This window comes from Ascidiella aspersa, chromosome 4 (genome assembly GCF_963924565.1).
Source record: "Ascidiella aspersa chromosome 4, kaAscAspe10.2, whole genome shotgun sequence".
Taxonomy (NCBI): domain Eukaryota; kingdom Metazoa; phylum Chordata; class Ascidiacea; order Phlebobranchia; family Ascidiidae; genus Ascidiella; species Ascidiella aspersa.
Genome location: NC_139450.1, coordinates 16837590 through 16854379, shown reverse-complemented (window position 1 = coordinate 16854379; position 16790 = coordinate 16837590). Strand labels below are relative to the sequence as shown.

Below are 16790 nucleotides of genomic sequence, written 5' to 3'. Positions count from 1 at the left end.
ATGAAGACATAGTACAGTTAAAATGTGGTTAAATATTACTCAAAACTAATTTTGTTGGCTAAATTTTTACTGAACGGCAACTATAAAAAGCTGACTAAACTTTGTAAACGATTTATGTGCATTTTTCTTCGTTTTTGACTTGAAATAATTTTGACAAATATTTTAACCTAACATGTAAATTTTCAAGATGTTAAAGGCTTTTATCTATCAAATTTAGAACTTTGCCAGGCGCGTAATTTGCAGCATTGCACGTAACATAGAGTTAATCGTCTACTTTGGACTTGATTGTACGTCACAAAGCTGCAAGTGTTTTGGCCAACTGTTTAAAATGAGGCTACAACCATATAATTAGTATTCTATGCTACAACTCGTTGAAGTCCTAAACTTTAATACCAGTTGTATGTGAAAGCTAAAAAGTGTTTTAGTTGCATACTGTTGCGTTATTAAATTTTGGGTTGATTTCGAATTTTGAAGGTCCACCGGTTTGCAAAACTTGTTTTGAAATTTTACCGGCCCGTATGCTAAAAAGGTTGAGAACCTTTGCTTTACATCAGCCCTTCTTAACCTGGGTTTACTCGTTCTAGGAGGTAAATCCAAGGATATGTATTCAAGCTCTGAATATTCTGGTTCCATTTTCTGTAACTAACTTTTGCGAAGCGGCTTCTCTGCATTGCTAACTATCAAATATAAAACACGAAACCGACTTCATATTAAATCTGATATTCGTTGTGCATTATCACTTATTTCCCAGACATTGCAATTTAACTCGTTGCCAAAAAGCAAGGGCAGCCGTCACACTGACTATAACTGATTTAATTTGTAACTTTCGTTTTTTTAATAAATGCGCACCACTTTAAATATTGGGGGTAAATTTGATATTCATTTTTGTTCAGAGGGTAAAACATACAAAAAAGGTTAAGAACCCCTGCTTTACATAGTCAAATTCGGTAAAAAAATTGTTTTGCGTGCCATTGCTATTATCCTTGGTAACTTGGTTCCCAACCAGGGGCTCTGTAAACATATTGCAAGGGGACCTTAAGTTTACTGTGAACAAATTGTTTTCAAAAGCAACACTTAAATGTAACATATGAAAAACATCAGTGTAAATGTGAATAACATCATACTGTATAGAATGCGACATTTTAGGATTCAATATGTCCCAAAAACACTTTTTGCGGACAATTAAGCCCTCTTAACCTAGGAATTCAATTTGTTTTTCTAAAATAGGGGGTTAAACGAGGGGATACTCCTAACCAACTAACTTTACTTTGCTGTTATCAAGCGATAATTGTCTTTTTCAAAATGGCCCGTTTAATCGTTCCGCCAGATGATGTAGGTTTCCTACAGTGTGCTTTACAATGAGGCGCCTATACGCCTTTTTGTGATCCAACCCTTCTGAAGTCGCGTTTTGACCAACGATAACTGCTTATGTATCATAGAACACCGCAACCTTCGCCTTTTTTCACTCGGTATTCGTAATCGCCATTGGTCTTTTTAAAAAATTTATGTAAAGGGTAAACAACATTAAGAGCACATCTGCGCCTTTTGGTATACATCCGCGCACATGAACACCAAGGGAACATCTGCGCGATGTGCACATTTGGCCATCGAATAATTGGTGCACAACTTTTTATAAGCTCGCCTCCTGTTAACCCTTCTATAATTTCTCTTCACGTTTTAAAGAAAAGGCATACATATTTTGCTGTCTGCGTTTCACGCATTTGTCAAAGTAAAAAAACAGTTTATTTACATGTTTCATAACGTCGTAAAATCATCTCCAAACTTTTAAAACCTTTTTAAAGAAAATGAAATACGAAAGGTTTAAACGAAATCATTTTTTCCTAACTGCTAGAATTGATGTGTTTTACTTTTTTTAAATTAAGATACGTCTGAAAGTTATTAATGTACAGCGATGTAATTTTGGATAATGTTACACATTACAAAACATACACTTAAATACCAAGTGAAACGAAACTTGAATATAAATACAGTTCTAGGCTTTATTAAATTTGTGTTGTCACATAACCAAGTACGTTTATGTCGTCCTTTTTAGAAGCTATTTTTTTAATTTTTTTTCGAACAAATAGACCAGACGGGTGAAGAAAAGTGTAATGCATAAGTAGAACCCCAATACCAAGAACGGTTGTCACCGGTACTCCAATAACCAAAGCAATTGCACTGTTTGGCGACATTAGATTCATATATGAACTTTGGTCGCTAAATGTATCACTTATTGTTGCTCCTTGACGCAGCAAAGCCCACGAAACAGTCGCGGCGCAGTTTTGTACGAAAGTCAGTGTGTAATATACTAACTTTATCCATTTGTTTGCTGGGCGCGCGGTCACGTTAAAGAATATCAGATTGAAGCAAGCGCTATAAAAAGATATTCGTATAAAGTGGCGAACAGATTTTGTCAAGTCACAAAGGCAAATACAACTGGTCGACAAACTCTTTTGGTCGCGGCCCAAAAACTCTTTCCAGAGCTATTGAAGGCCCTCTACATAAAACTACAATGAAAACAGCGAAAGATCCCAGACTTTTTTTGAAGTTTGCGCTGTTCAGAAGGATAAAGTTCGTTATAAAACAATTATTCTTAAGCAAACCTGTTGTTCTTGAGCGAAGTTTTGCGCAAATACGTAAAAGAAATTACGTTTATTTGTTTTAAATTGGCAAAACTTCTAAACTTCAATAGCGCTTGAGACACAAGAGAGATTCGAATATTCCTTTTTCCTCAATTAACGTATTTCATAGTCTAATTCAACAGGAATTGTACTGTAGAGTTTATGATTTACACAATGCAAGAGCCAGAGAATGCATATCGCCTTTTACCTGTATAAATTTAAGCAAAGCGGATGACAGTTCGTGCGAAGCGCGAAGAATAGTTGTATATCCATATGGTTAAACTTGGCTAATACGGTACTACGTCTTGGATAATAGGCTATTATGTGGAGGTCCACGGCTTGAAGGCCCTGTGCTGCAAAAATCTGCCACGATCAAAACATTAGCCACACCAACTTAAAAAAAATGCAGCACAATATAATACAGCTATCACGCGGCCTACAACTACAATACAGCTATACTATGAAAAATAGCCCGCGGCCCATTAAAAATCACTAAAAGGCCTATATTTGGGCCGCGGCCTACAGTTTGTCGACCACTGTTATATACAAACAAGTTAATATCATTATTCTAATGTTAACAGTAATTAAGGAATGCAACATACGAGAACATTAAATTTGTTGTTACACTTCTCCATTCATTCGATGGTCTGAATTTGTTTGTATATCGAAACCAGGCGAAAGATACCCCAAAGTTGAAAGTCACCACAACCAACCAGGCCCAAAACGTTAAATCAAGCAGCATGGCAAACATGAAAATCTGTAAAAAAATATTAAGCCTAACCGACTAACCGTATACCCAATAAGGTATTGGGTATTACCAGGGCCGGATTAAGGGTACTGTAGGCCTAAGGCTATTTACCAGGGAAGGGCCTAATTTGCAAACGAAGCTACAAAAAGCAGTAAAAATACATACACGAAAAAATTGAAATTATTTACTGCAAAATAACACAAAAATAATATAAAACCATGTAATAAATGTAATTAAGTGTCATAGAGGGAAGATGTGGACCAGTGGGTCACTTTTAACGTTTTATATCTGCAGGTTTTATTTGCGTCGTCAAATAGGATTTAGAGGTCGTAACGTGGAGTTTATTCTACCCTTCAACATACCACAGCATTTAACTCAAAATGTAAGAAGAGAAATGAATAAATGCAGCTATACTTTATAATTATTTAACACATGAGTCATTTTAAATTAAACTAACTTAGTTTGTCATTGCAAATCTTGTTTTTGGACTCCGCCGAGGTATTTTTTGTATTCGACTTTGTTTTGTCACTATACATTCGCCTAGATTATTCCTTTCCAAATACGCTGTGCATAAACTAGCTGAATATTGGCCTTAAAGTTGACCTTTTGTAACCCAGTAGCACACCTTGCGCGTTACACGATTGAATGTTCTTTTGCAAACTCTTTAACGAAATTGCGAAATCTCTGCACCAGGCATTACAAGTTAGGTGCTTGCCCAACAGCATTTGACGGAAACTTAAAGATTAGGCGAAGGTTATCGTCAAGTATTGGCTGCCCGAAAAAACTCTAATGCCGCACTATATGACTGCATATAAAGTAACACAGTAATTGTTTCGCCACAGCAACAGGACCCTATCCAATCTTGCCACTCGCAAACGTAGGATAAGTCGTAAAACTTAAACGATAAAAGTTATGAAACGATACAATATTTTACTTCGAACATCCCTACTTGCGAGTAAATCAAAGAACGTGTCACAAAAATGAGTTACAATACGTTACAAGTCATAATTAAAATCACAAATTTAAGTCAACAGGCAAATTTTCTAAATAAAGACACTTGTGTAGTTGGGTTTTGCAAACTACGACTTAGCTAGAAAGTTATGCCCGTGGGCCCCCAATGAGCTCTCCGTAGCCCCCCAAGGGGCCGAGGGCCACGGTTGAGAAGCCCTGTTCTAGATTCTAGAACAAACTACAAATTCTATTAGATGACATAATTTTACTTTTTTGCCTTAAAAATCGTTTTATTGTTTCAAATCTTCAAATATCTTTTTTATAAATGGACTGTGATCCACTGGTCCCACATCTCCCCTATTACAATGTAGCCTATATTTAAATTTACATTTTCCTTGCCTTACAGCTAGCATACGTGTAGGTTGGTTCACATTAGACGCGTTTTGCTTTTCAGTTCACACTTTAAGGGTTGCCAGCTTTAACGGCAAATTTTCTCGCTCCTAACCGCAGGCGTCTCAAAGTTGAACTGTTTTAACATCCGCAGCCGAAATTTTAAAAACGTTTTACGTTAACGCCAGACGCGTCTAGTGTGAAGCAACCTTATATATGATGTCATCGACATTTAAACCTCTAACAACATCACTATCTATGCTTAAAAGGGACTCCAGCCATAAGACCGAAATAAGAACAACATCAACGTCGCAATAAAACATACTTCTAAATAAGACCAAAATTGGACCAATACATAATATAGTCCTAGTATAGGCTACCGTCTATTGAAATAAGTCCAAAACCGTCAGTATAAGACCTAAAGGGGCCAGAATCAGGCCTAGACAACACTTTACCTAACCTCAAACCTCACCCCTTAGTACATCATTAACTTCCCTAATAATTTTAACCCTTACCCATTCTCAAACTCCACCCATTACCCACCAATAAACCCAATCAGGGCCAAAATTCCAATGCAAAAACATCGGCGCCTGTGCTGTACCGGTACTGGATCTGTATCACTATCAGCCTTACAAAACTTTAACCTTTAAAAAATGAGGGCCGAATTTTTCCAGGGCCTAAGACTATAGCCTTATTAGCCTATTGGTTAGTCCGGCCCTGGGTATTACAACTTTTATCGTTAAAAGGCAGTCCTTTAAACGGAATGTTAAAACACAAAAATTTCGCACGTCCTAGGATTAATTCTAGATTTGGTAGAGAAATTACTCTGGCAGTTAGAAGTGCTGTCATGTAGAAACCATATACTAGGCCTCCGGAAATAGATATCTTCTCTTTTTCAACATAAGCTCTCCTCTTTTTCCATTGAAAATCGACGCAGGTGAACACCATATGAACCATTGACATGACGCAGGAAAGAACTTTTTATGCGAATAACAAGAATAATAGATTACACAAATTAAGAATTCTAACTAATGATACAAGTACGCATCGAAACGTCTTCCGAAATATAATGTCGAATAACACTTGATTGTTGTGAGCTTTCGTGTTATACCGTTTAAGCGCATTTTAGAGTGTATTCTTCATATTAGTTATGTTCAGTATAGATAAACGGCTAGAATAGATAGTGTGTGTCCTTTTAAGGATTTTGCCTCAGGTTTTTTTAATACGTTAAAATTGACTTTTTACGATCTCTATCCATGAAGTTCTAACCGAAACTAAACCGAACCTTTTTCAACCGTTTTTTTGTATAGCATATATTTTAAAGTTAACTTTTTCGGACCCTACAGGAAATTTAATGTGGTAGTGGTTTGCCTCACGCGTTATAATATGTGTATTTCAGATCGTGTTATTCGTATGCGCCCCTCTGTCAAAAATATTTGCCATAACCTTAATCAAACCCGAAGCTGTCAAAAAACGGTGGAAAAAAGCGTTTGTTTGGTTTAATTTTTTTGTCACGCTAAAATATCGAGCTATATTTTGTCACGCTAAAATATCGAGCTATACGATTCTTTCCTACACATTTATTGACCAACTTCACACATTTATTGACCGACAGTTTGTATTTTAAAGTAAGCTCCTTATATTGACCTCGGACGGTAACTTTACGAACGGGTTTTGAACAAACTTTGGTTGATCAGAGCTCAACCTTTTAAATTGGTCTAAACCGGATTCTGAAACAACTTTACCTAACTGATTAAAATCAAAATAACAATCGAGCAGGACAGCAGGTGTATTTTGTAAATAATAAGGTAACCGAGCAAACCGATTTAATTTTTGGTTACAGATATATTAATATTACGACTTTGGTTAACTTTGTAAACCCCTTATAATATCTCATAAAACGTTTTACGCGATTCTCAAGTATCACAAAACAAACTTTGTAAGTAGGCTACAAATTTAGAGATGTCCGATACTATCGGATCGAGCCGATCCCCGATACAGTGTAAAAGTATCGGTACTCGCCCTAACCAATAGAAAGGGGGCATCGGTGTCCATTCAATACTAAATTAATATAGAAATTCTACCCATAAGTGACGATAACATAGAAAGATTTTTAACTTGAAAGATAACTTTTCGAATTAAAATGACAAGTGTCGGACATCTCTATAGATACAATTATACAATTTTAGGCATAAAGTATGACGGAACCTACTCATGATTGTTGGTGAGATTTTCATTGAAATCATAATGTTGACTTGAAATACTAAATAGAGTGAAGATCCAATACATCCAGACACCAAATTTACAATAGCGTTGTCTCTTTGTAGTAGGCGAAACTGTAAAAGCGCATTAAAAAAAACGAATTAGGCTATTCGCATGTTTTTTTACCGGTGTTGCAAACAAGTCACATTAAAATGACTTAAAAATTGTGATAAATGACCAAATTTTAATATATGTTGTTTAACTAGATTTTAACCGAAGCCAGTTGAGTCTATGACTTCGGTCCAAATCAAGGCAAGTCATCTGAAAATAACATTGTTGTAAACAATTCATTGAAAAAAAAGTCCCGGTCAAAGTCATTTGTGAAACAACTTAAGTCCAAGTCAAGTCTTTAAAAAAAAATAGCAAAGTCAAGTCTCAGTCCAAGTCATCAATTGCCCACAAGTCAAGTCCTAGTCAGGTCATTATTAGAGCAATTATCTCCAAGTCGAATCAATAATGTAATAATAAAACGATAAACCATTAAAAATGTTACACCCGTCCGAATAAGAGCAATATTTTAACTAAAAATTAACAAAAAAACATCATGCAGCAATCTAATCATTTTAGTGCAAAACTGGAGACGAATAGCTCAATCTTTTAATAAAATGTTAAATGAAAACAACTAATTTCAACCAAAGTCATTTGACTCAATGACAAGTCCAAGTCAAGTCAACTGTCTAACGACTTAAGACAAGTCATTTGAAAACAGTGACTTAAGTGCACTTAAGTCAAGTCATTAAAATGAGTCAACAACACTGGTTTTATACAGTTTAAGCGGGAACCGATAACATTTTATTTTATTTAAAGTTTATCTACTTTGGTTATAAAGCATAGAAGTGACGTCATTGGGTACTTTTTACCAAAAACGTTTTGACATTACTTTGTGACGTCCTACCTGATTTTTCATGGCCCCTGATCTAAAATTAGTCAACCGCTGTAAATTTGTCAGGGATTCCGCATTTCAAAATATGTTAACCCTAGTTTAGACGCCCTGCCTAAAAACGCTCTGCACACCAACGTTCGGCGGTCATGGACACAGTTTCAAATAATAGCTTTAGATTGGGGAGGCGGTCCTGAAAACAATTAAAGTTGACGTCACAAAGTTGTAAGGTGACATTACAATACAATTACCCACAAATAGAAGATTCGCATATTTCTCTATTTATAATAGGTTTTAGAGCCTAATTTAGCAGAATTTGCACTTTATAGGGTTTTTGAGTTAACGTGGCGTAACATGATTTTGAAATTGACTTACAAACGTACAAAGTCCTGGCGTACAGCATTAAGCTGAAAGTTATTTATATTTTTCATTGTTTTCCTAGCCTAGTCAAACAACTGAATAATAATTAATCAAATGGATGACGTTTCAAAAGGAATGAACTGATAAAAAACATTCTAGAAATAAAACAAACTTCTATGTAAATTCAAACGCACACATCTTGTTGTTTGTTTACAACCGTTTCAATCCTTGTTGGAAGTTATATCACAGAGAAAAATGCTACATTTTCAGTTACGCACAAATGAGCACAAAATTGAACATGCGAAAAAGGCCCCTCCCGATATAAAAAGTAAAATAAACAAAACAATTTTTCAAAGAGACGTGTTCTCGCAATTTAAAACAAGTGTGAAATCAAATTGGGTTAGGATAAGGCAGTGGTTTTCAAACTTTTTTAGAAAAATTGCGCAACGGTCCCTCAGCAACTTTTTAAATTTCTCATTGTCCCTTGAAAATATGCACAAAATAACATTTGTTTTTAATGGTATCAATGGGATGGGTGCACTTGCTTCTTTGCTATCCGCTCGGCTATGTTAAGCTCTAACGAATCACTTTTTTGTGTGAAGCAATCACGAACACTTTTAAAACCGTGACCGTACAGCCCACAGTGACAGCGCAGCAAGCTGTAAAAACGTAATTCTCATTAGCACAATGCAATACTATGACGTCACAATGGACAATTCAACTCAAAGTGTACAATAACGTGAATGAACAACTAATAAGCTTGCTTCAGAAAAGTAAGTTTCCTGATTTTTTTTTGCACAAGAGGATTTCTTCTTCAGGAGCGTCGTTTTGATTTTTTGTTAGGTGCTTCGCGGTCCCATAAAATTGTCTCGCGGACCCCCAAAGGACCGCGGACCCCAGTTTGAGAACCACTGGTATAAGGGTATATTATCTCTTTTGTGTAGGCCTACAAATGTATGTGTTATATGTCGCTCAGTCCAAGTAAATGTATATGTATGTTGTAACTTACATTGTATAGTACGAGTTTGATGTGTGCTAAATAAGGACTGGTATTTTGGTCCGAGCTACTAGTTAACAGGTTGATTGTACTTTTTATTAATCTCTAATGTGGAGAACTAAGTAGGCTACACCAATTGACTTATGAACTTGTTACTTGTACTTCTTAGCTACTGCATTTTAGATCGAATTGCACTAGATTTGCATTTTATTACATTTATGTTTATACGTTCTTGCTTATATTCAGCGTTTCTTAACCAGGAGTACATGTACCCCTTGGTGGTACGAAGCACCAAATCAGGGTGTACGACACGCAGTGTGAAATGATGCGTTATTTAGGCATACTTGTGAAGAATGTGTACTTACGAAAAGCAACAACACTAGATTTGCATTTTATTAAATTTATGTTTCTACGTTCTTGCTTATATTCAGCGTATCTTAACCAGGATTACATGTACCCCTTGGTGGTACGAAGCACCAAATCAGGGGGTACGACATGCAGTGTGAAATGATGCGTTATTTAGGCATATTTTTGCTGAAGACTTGATTAAACCAGTATAAACCTTTAACTCTAACGTTATTAATAACTCACTTTTAAAACGTGGTTATCAGACGTTTGAACGTGTTCACCTTGATCTTTTTGAACCTGATTAGTTCGAAGACCAAAGGATATTTCCCGAAATGCCCTAAAACACATTTAATCCCTGAATAAAATGAGGCTTTTAAGCAATTCGGCGCGTCAAAATTTAGATTTAAATAACAGTTTTGTTTTCAAAAGAAATAATTATAATGAACAACGGGCGTTTAATATTAAGTCAATTAAAAATGTTGATATTTTGCCTTAAAAGTTATTGCAACGTACAACACAATTTTCATGTACAGATTTCTACAAGATACACTTTTTACTCCTTAAAACTTAAAAGTCACTGTACTAATAAACATGCATTTTTTTGGTACTGCAGCGGTTAACTAATATTGTAATATATCCTTTATACTCCCTAGAATTTAATTCGTAGAATTACGCGACAGCTGTCACTGAAGTAAGCTTACCTGTAAAACACAGAAAGTTGAAACATGTGCAATATGACGCACAAAAACTTCTTCGCAACGTCACAATGCACGGGCGCCTCCTCATACATACAAATAAAATATCCTGATGCAACCTTTGGTAAAAGTATAAAGTGTCAGCTCGCGCATAGCCTACTCAATAAAGAAAAAATGAGTTTGTTTGCATTGAAATTTAACGATTAAAATAGTCGATCAATCTTAATACAAAAAATCTGACTAAAACCCATTTAAATATAGAGTTATTATGTCAAAAAAAGTTTGCAATTTTCACGACTATACTCTCTTTGTATTGAATATTTACATGTGCTGTTGTTCCAAAAGGGGCGTTTAGTATAGTTTTAATATCGTTTAAAGTGGTTCGCCGGTTAAAAAAGGTTGAGACCATTTGTTCTAGAATTTCTAACTTCAGCTCATAGTTTTTTAAATATTGCGTCCCTATGTATAGCCAATTTTGATGGCCAAACGATGTTTATACACACCTTAATTTAGAAGTTAGTTTTCGTATCACAATCGCAACTGTGTCCGTTAAGCCTACCTGCGGCTTAAAAAAAACACATAAAACATGTAGACCAAACCTGACTTAATACGGTTGTCGCCAACAATAGACTTAAGGAAATACAAAAGTAGTCCCAGAACAGTTCGTTATGGTTGCTTTCCGAAAAGATATATGCTGCCACAAGAACATTTGTAATCAAATCCAGGATGATTAATGTTGTAGAAACTGAAAAATTTACGTTTTCAATAATTTAGATGTTATTTATATCAGGTGATTATCTAGTAAGAAAAATAGAACGAGACCATAAACTTTCTTTCTTAAAAAAAACTTCTTAATGTAAACAATTTTGAGCTTCGCGCGAACCTCATTTGCTTCTGACGGTTGTCCTATACTTAACATTTTAATCCAATACCGATACCCTAGTTCGCGATCCGATACCACTGACGTCATATGTACAAACAAAAAAATAGATGAAAAAAAAACGTTCAAGGGGTAGTTTTTCGGGTTATTTGAGAAAATTTCGCTTCAGTGTTGAAAGGTTTAGTTACCGTACCTCCAGTTGTTATTTACTTTTGAAGGTAGAAATTGTTGCATTGTATTTAAATCATAGACAAAATAGCCATGTTAATTCGGTATCGGATATAGGCATCCATACCACCCTAGTATCGGACGAGTTCCGATACTACTACTTGGTATCGTGTATGGCTTTTGATCCGTTACTCTATCTGACAACCTCACCTTTCAGTAAGCTTCAGGCCGTTTAACGAATATGTTTCAGAACGTCCGTCCAATTCAATTCATTTAAGGTGCATGTAAACGAGCCGAATCTAGTAACGTGCGCTTAAATTTCTTCCATTGAAACCAGATAAACTTAAAGTATCTGCTGGATTTCAGTTTAATATCTGTGCACAAGTTCTCTCGCATTTTACTGTTTTTTTAGATATTTTTTGACGTCATCCACAATTTCTACGGTTTCAAAGAGAGGCTTTTGTTTTGTTAGGGCGAAATCGTGTGGCACCTATTTCTAAATATTAAAACAATAAGCATCCCGGATATCACTATTAAAAGTTTAAATAAAAAAACATTACTCTTTCATTACAAAAAGCCAAGTGCATGTGACGCAATAGGGTACCGGAGTTAGACTAAATTTAATTAAACTGTTGATATGTTATTGTGTTGGTATGATTGCTTGCTGAGTATAGTAATGGCGTCTTTTGATATCGGAAGTTGACACATTTTTTAATATATCGTGTGTCCGTGTCAGAATAAAATGTCAAGTAGCAAACATCCCTTTTTAGTGACAAATAAATCCAACAACATAAACATTGAAGTAAAAAAGGAAATCTCGAATCTTAGTACAAAACATTTTGTCGTAGGCTACATAATTCTTTAACCGTTTTTGTTCTTAGGTTTTAATTCATATTTTCAAAATACGTTTAATCGACGGTTTTTTACGCATTTGCGTTTAAGAACTAGTTTTACAATACAATATCGTAGTCGAAATTTCACAGAAAAACTTAAAAAAACAAAATCAAGGCCGCAACAGGAAATGTTGTTAATTCGTGATCAAACGGTCAAGGTTAAGCTATAGGCCTACTTAGTACATACCAAATATGAATATAATTTCCCATGTACCAAACACTTTTGACAAGTTGTTAAAGTTTGCTGTTCTATCTTGAGCTGACTCTTGAAAATCTGTTTGCAATACCATGATGTATGATTTATGAGTTTAGGTCCAAACAACTTAATAATAGCTTACTGACTGACACGGCAAGGTTTTTTGACAGTTTTGTTCATTATAAGTTGTGCTGCATTGAGTACGCCTACATGTTAGCTTCCTGCGTGGGTTGCAGGAGAAATTATACCGTGCGTACTGCGTAGTGATGATACGAAAGCTTACAATGGTCATTTATGACCAAGCAAACTTGCTATTTTGCCATCCAAAAACATTCAAGGCCCATTTTTACTATGAATCAGTCTTTCAATTTTAACCAACTGTTTACTTTACTCTACACGTTTTGCACATCCTAAGACGAAATTTAAAGAACTGTGAAACAGCAAACATTATGAAAGCATAAGCCTACGGTATATAAAATACAATAGTAAAAAGGCCCGTAAGATTATCAAGGCTATAACCGCTATATCGGCCATTTCCTTTGTGCGAATCCTAATTTCGAAATATAGAGAAGATGCAACACCAAAATAGAGAAGATGCAACACCAAAGTTTTGCATTAATATGCAGTTAAATGTATATAAAAAGATTCGCCATCTCTGTGCTATACAATACTGAAATAATCAAAGTCTTATTGAAGGGCATCTTAAAGGGGATTGCCGACAACTGATTGTAGGGTTAGCTTGTTTAGTTTATTCCATCACCCAGGGTCGCAGAGTAGATGGAAAGGGATGAGACCAGAGGTCCTGGCCGATATTCTACGGCGTTCTCTTTCGAAGAGAGCAAGAACAGGCAAGCGCCCCTCCTGCCCTTTGCTAAGGGGGGCAAAAGTGCCCTTTTCATGTAAAATGATATATTGCTTTTACAACGTTAAATATTATGCGACGGAAATCATAAAGCAGTGTTGTACACGCATTTTTGAAACTTGGCTCAAGCCGAGTACCATTTTAAGCCAATCTAAAGGGCGTGGCCGCAAAAAATTTTCCGGGAGAGTACCACCGGACACCCCAATATTTCGCCTCGCTACGCTCGCCTGCGGTCTATGTGGCTCCCTTTGGGAAGAATTTTAAATTTTGGGGAGGAAATTTGTTCCAGGGAGGAATTGGGCCCTAAAAATTGCGAAATGTCCCGCCAGACGTACGGTAAGCCTAATTGTAGATATATCCACTGGATATAAAATAAAAATTATGCATTTAAATTAACCACAAAATATAGGCGAATTAAAAAAAATAGTCTCACTGCATGCAGATAATACCTCTTGGTAAAAGTCGACGGAACCAGTTTGCGAACGTTTCCACTTTTTAGACCCGGTGCGAACCGATTGAATATCACCACTGGAGTGGCCAAAGTGTGGTTTGCATGGCTTAATTAATTTAAACTAAAATCAACTTACGCATAAAAAACATGCTCAAAGTTAGTTTTATGCTTGTATACAACAAAATAGATTAAAACTGATTACACAACTTTAATGTTTTGGACACATTTATTTTGCCTATTTGCGAAATTATTTGTACGCAGTTGTTCATTTGAATTATTAGGCTCATACTCATATTTGAAAAACAAATTAAATAGTAAAGTATTTTGTTAAAACTAATGTGAGATTCAAACCAAAATTTAACTCTTTTGTTATAAATTTCTTAACCAAAATTTAAAAATAAAAAGAGAAAAAACAAATAGTTTTCTCCTAGTGGGCGCTCATCCGTAGAATATTCAGTGCACCAGTGGCGCGACTCCATAACCGCGCTAGAACTTAAGTTAATATGTTTGCTAGTTGCCAGTTGTAGCTATACATAGCATGAAAATGTACATCTAAAGTTTTATTATTTCTCTGCCGTTCAAAAGGCCACAAATTTGCAGTGAGAACTCAATGAGGTCCAACATATGGTCAGTCTGATTCTTGGCAGAATTTGTGCAGGCTACTCTTAAATTGGGCGCTCTTTCACTATTGTACGTGAAAAATTATGCAAAAAAAATAATAATAATACCGCATACCACAACGCATATTGTTTGGGTTAGGGTGCGGGTTAGCGTTTGGGTAAGGGTTGGTCAAGTAATGTTATGTTTATTATTAATAATAACTTGACCCACCCTCAACCAAACGCTAACCCGCACCCTAACCCAAACAATATGTGTTGTGGTATGCGGTATTTAAAGAAAATTTTTTTTTTACTAATTTTTACGTACAATAGTGAAAGAGCGCCTTAAATTGCTTCCTTAAGAATAACAAAGCAAATAGTTGTTCTACCTACGTTGTTTGACATCGAACAAATTATGTGTAATTCCTGTCTAATGGTTGGCTCTGATTTTTTAATGACTGAACTGTTTTAGAAACTGACTTCATTATTATTGAACATACAACCAAAGTCCTTTACTGATGTATGTATTGTTGATAGTATGAAACCCTTAGCTTTCTTAGCAATAGTGTATAGTGCCCCATCTGGGAAGTATGGCAGATCTCGACAAGGTTTTGCGGCTAAACCAATATTTATATTTTAGAGTACAAATGAGTTGCTATTTTTCTAGCTATATGTGTACTGAAGTTGAAATTTTGCGTTACAGTCCAGCTTTAGCAATAAATCATGAATTAATTTAGTAGAATTGTTTTGTATATCAGGTGTCAAGGTGCAAATACTGTTTGGCAAGACCAAACTACTTTAATTAAATAGCTTTGCTATACAGTTTGTTTTTTAAGAATTTTGAAAGTTTAAAGGCAATAAAAACAATACCTAATTAATTAAAAATGATAAATCTGTATTTCATGTTGCATGATAATAATTTGAACGCATTGTATTACCAAATTAGCATAACATAACCCTGAAAATCTTATGTTTGGTAAAATAAACCTATTTTGTTAAAGCGAACTCATGCCCAACAATGAATTTAATCATAATAACCTGTTGTGATTAGGGATCTTTATAGTAGAATCCAAACCTATTCCGATTAGTAGGTTTACAATCTATAACTACAAACTGATCCGATGAAAAAGTAAAACATTGCGCTCCTAGTAAAATGCATTACCATTACTTGACAATTACGCTGTGACACAACCTTGCTAAGTATTGGCCTAAAATTGAGTAACCCTGTAGGGCACTTTTTATAATAGAATGTTACATTGGAACGCCTTGAAGAAAATTGTGAATCTCTGCACCGGCACATTACATGTTAACCACTGACCAAATAACTTGATTGACACCTAATAATAAGCCAAAGGTTGTCGGCCGCTTAAAAAAGAACGCTGACCCAACACTACATGGCTCCATTTAATGCAGTGATTCCCAAAATATTTTTCTCACATACCATTTTGAGCTTTTGTACAGTGTTCATGTACCACCTAGGTTACATGTGACTAGAATGTCTTAAACTATAACTATTTTATCATATAGATAAGAAAGTGAGTATGTGGCTGTATTAAAGTTTTACAAACGTCATTCCAGGAAGACATAAAAGCCATAAATTAAACAAAACACAGCAAATAGTTGTTGCATAACCACGGAAGAACCAGTCGACATTGTTGTTTTCGAAGTAATTGTTGGTTGTCGTAATTTCCGCGATTGTTTTATATTGTGAATAAACAATGACAATTGGCTGTATACAAATTTAGTATTTTTTGACATTTGGCTGAATAACAAATTAAGTATTTTTGAGGGGCTTGCATGCCATTTATTATTAGATCGCGTGCTACACTTGGCACGTTCGCCGCATGTTGGACACCCCTGTCCTATGGTATGCGCTTTTTGGTTTTAGGCTATTAAGTAAGCGATTTCATAGGAGCCTTGACTACGCCCTTTTTAACTGATAAATTGTGCCTGTCTTGTCCAAGTGCTGTCACTTTACTTTCTTGACGAGTTGCTAAAAGAAACTCTTGTTTCGGCCTTCTTGTCGGGATGATTTGTGTTACGATGTCGTTAGAGTAGGCTTGGTTTCATAGCTAAACTAGCAAGCGTCTCCATACAAATTACACGTTTATTATCTTGGACAAGATAAATGTTCTGCCATAAACGTGCAAAACCTCTAGTTAAAGCTAACTAAAATGCAACATTGCAAATTACCCATCAGAAAATTTTAAAAGTTGAAAGGTTTCGCAAATTTACACTAAGGCTATGCTGAAGTTAGAGGCGTACCACCTCAAAGACTCTCGCGTACCACAGTTTGGGGACCACTGATTTAAAGCAAGTACAACAATTGTTTCACCACCACCATAGGCACCGAACGTGGGTGTGCAGAGCGTTTTTAGACGCCCTGAATTTCTGACAGGGTAGGCCATGGGACCCCCAAAAGTATGTTGTTAAATCGGGCGTAAATTCAATGTTTTTTGTTCAAAACAATTCATAATCTTGTATTCTAA

The 16790-nt window shown here is 35.6% G+C and overlaps 1 protein-coding gene across 1 annotated transcript; it reads right to left on the bottom strand.

Moving 5' to 3' along the window:
• Positions 1–1730: 1730 nt before the first annotated feature.
• On the bottom strand, positions 1731–12520 carry LOC146148415 (XK-related protein 6-like). Its single transcript, XM_083387780.1, has 8 exons — positions 12381–12520; positions 10852–10997; positions 10259–10371; positions 9801–9894; positions 6923–7046; positions 5536–5687; positions 3224–3378; positions 1731–2373 (listed from the first exon to the last, which is right to left on the bottom strand). The coding sequence occupies exons 1-8, from the start codon at positions 12481–12483 to the stop codon at positions 2004–2006; spliced, it is 1257 nt and encodes a 418-aa protein (XP_083243906.1). The 5' UTR covers positions 12484–12520; the 3' UTR covers positions 1731–2003.
• Positions 12521–16790: the final 4270 nt, after the last annotated feature.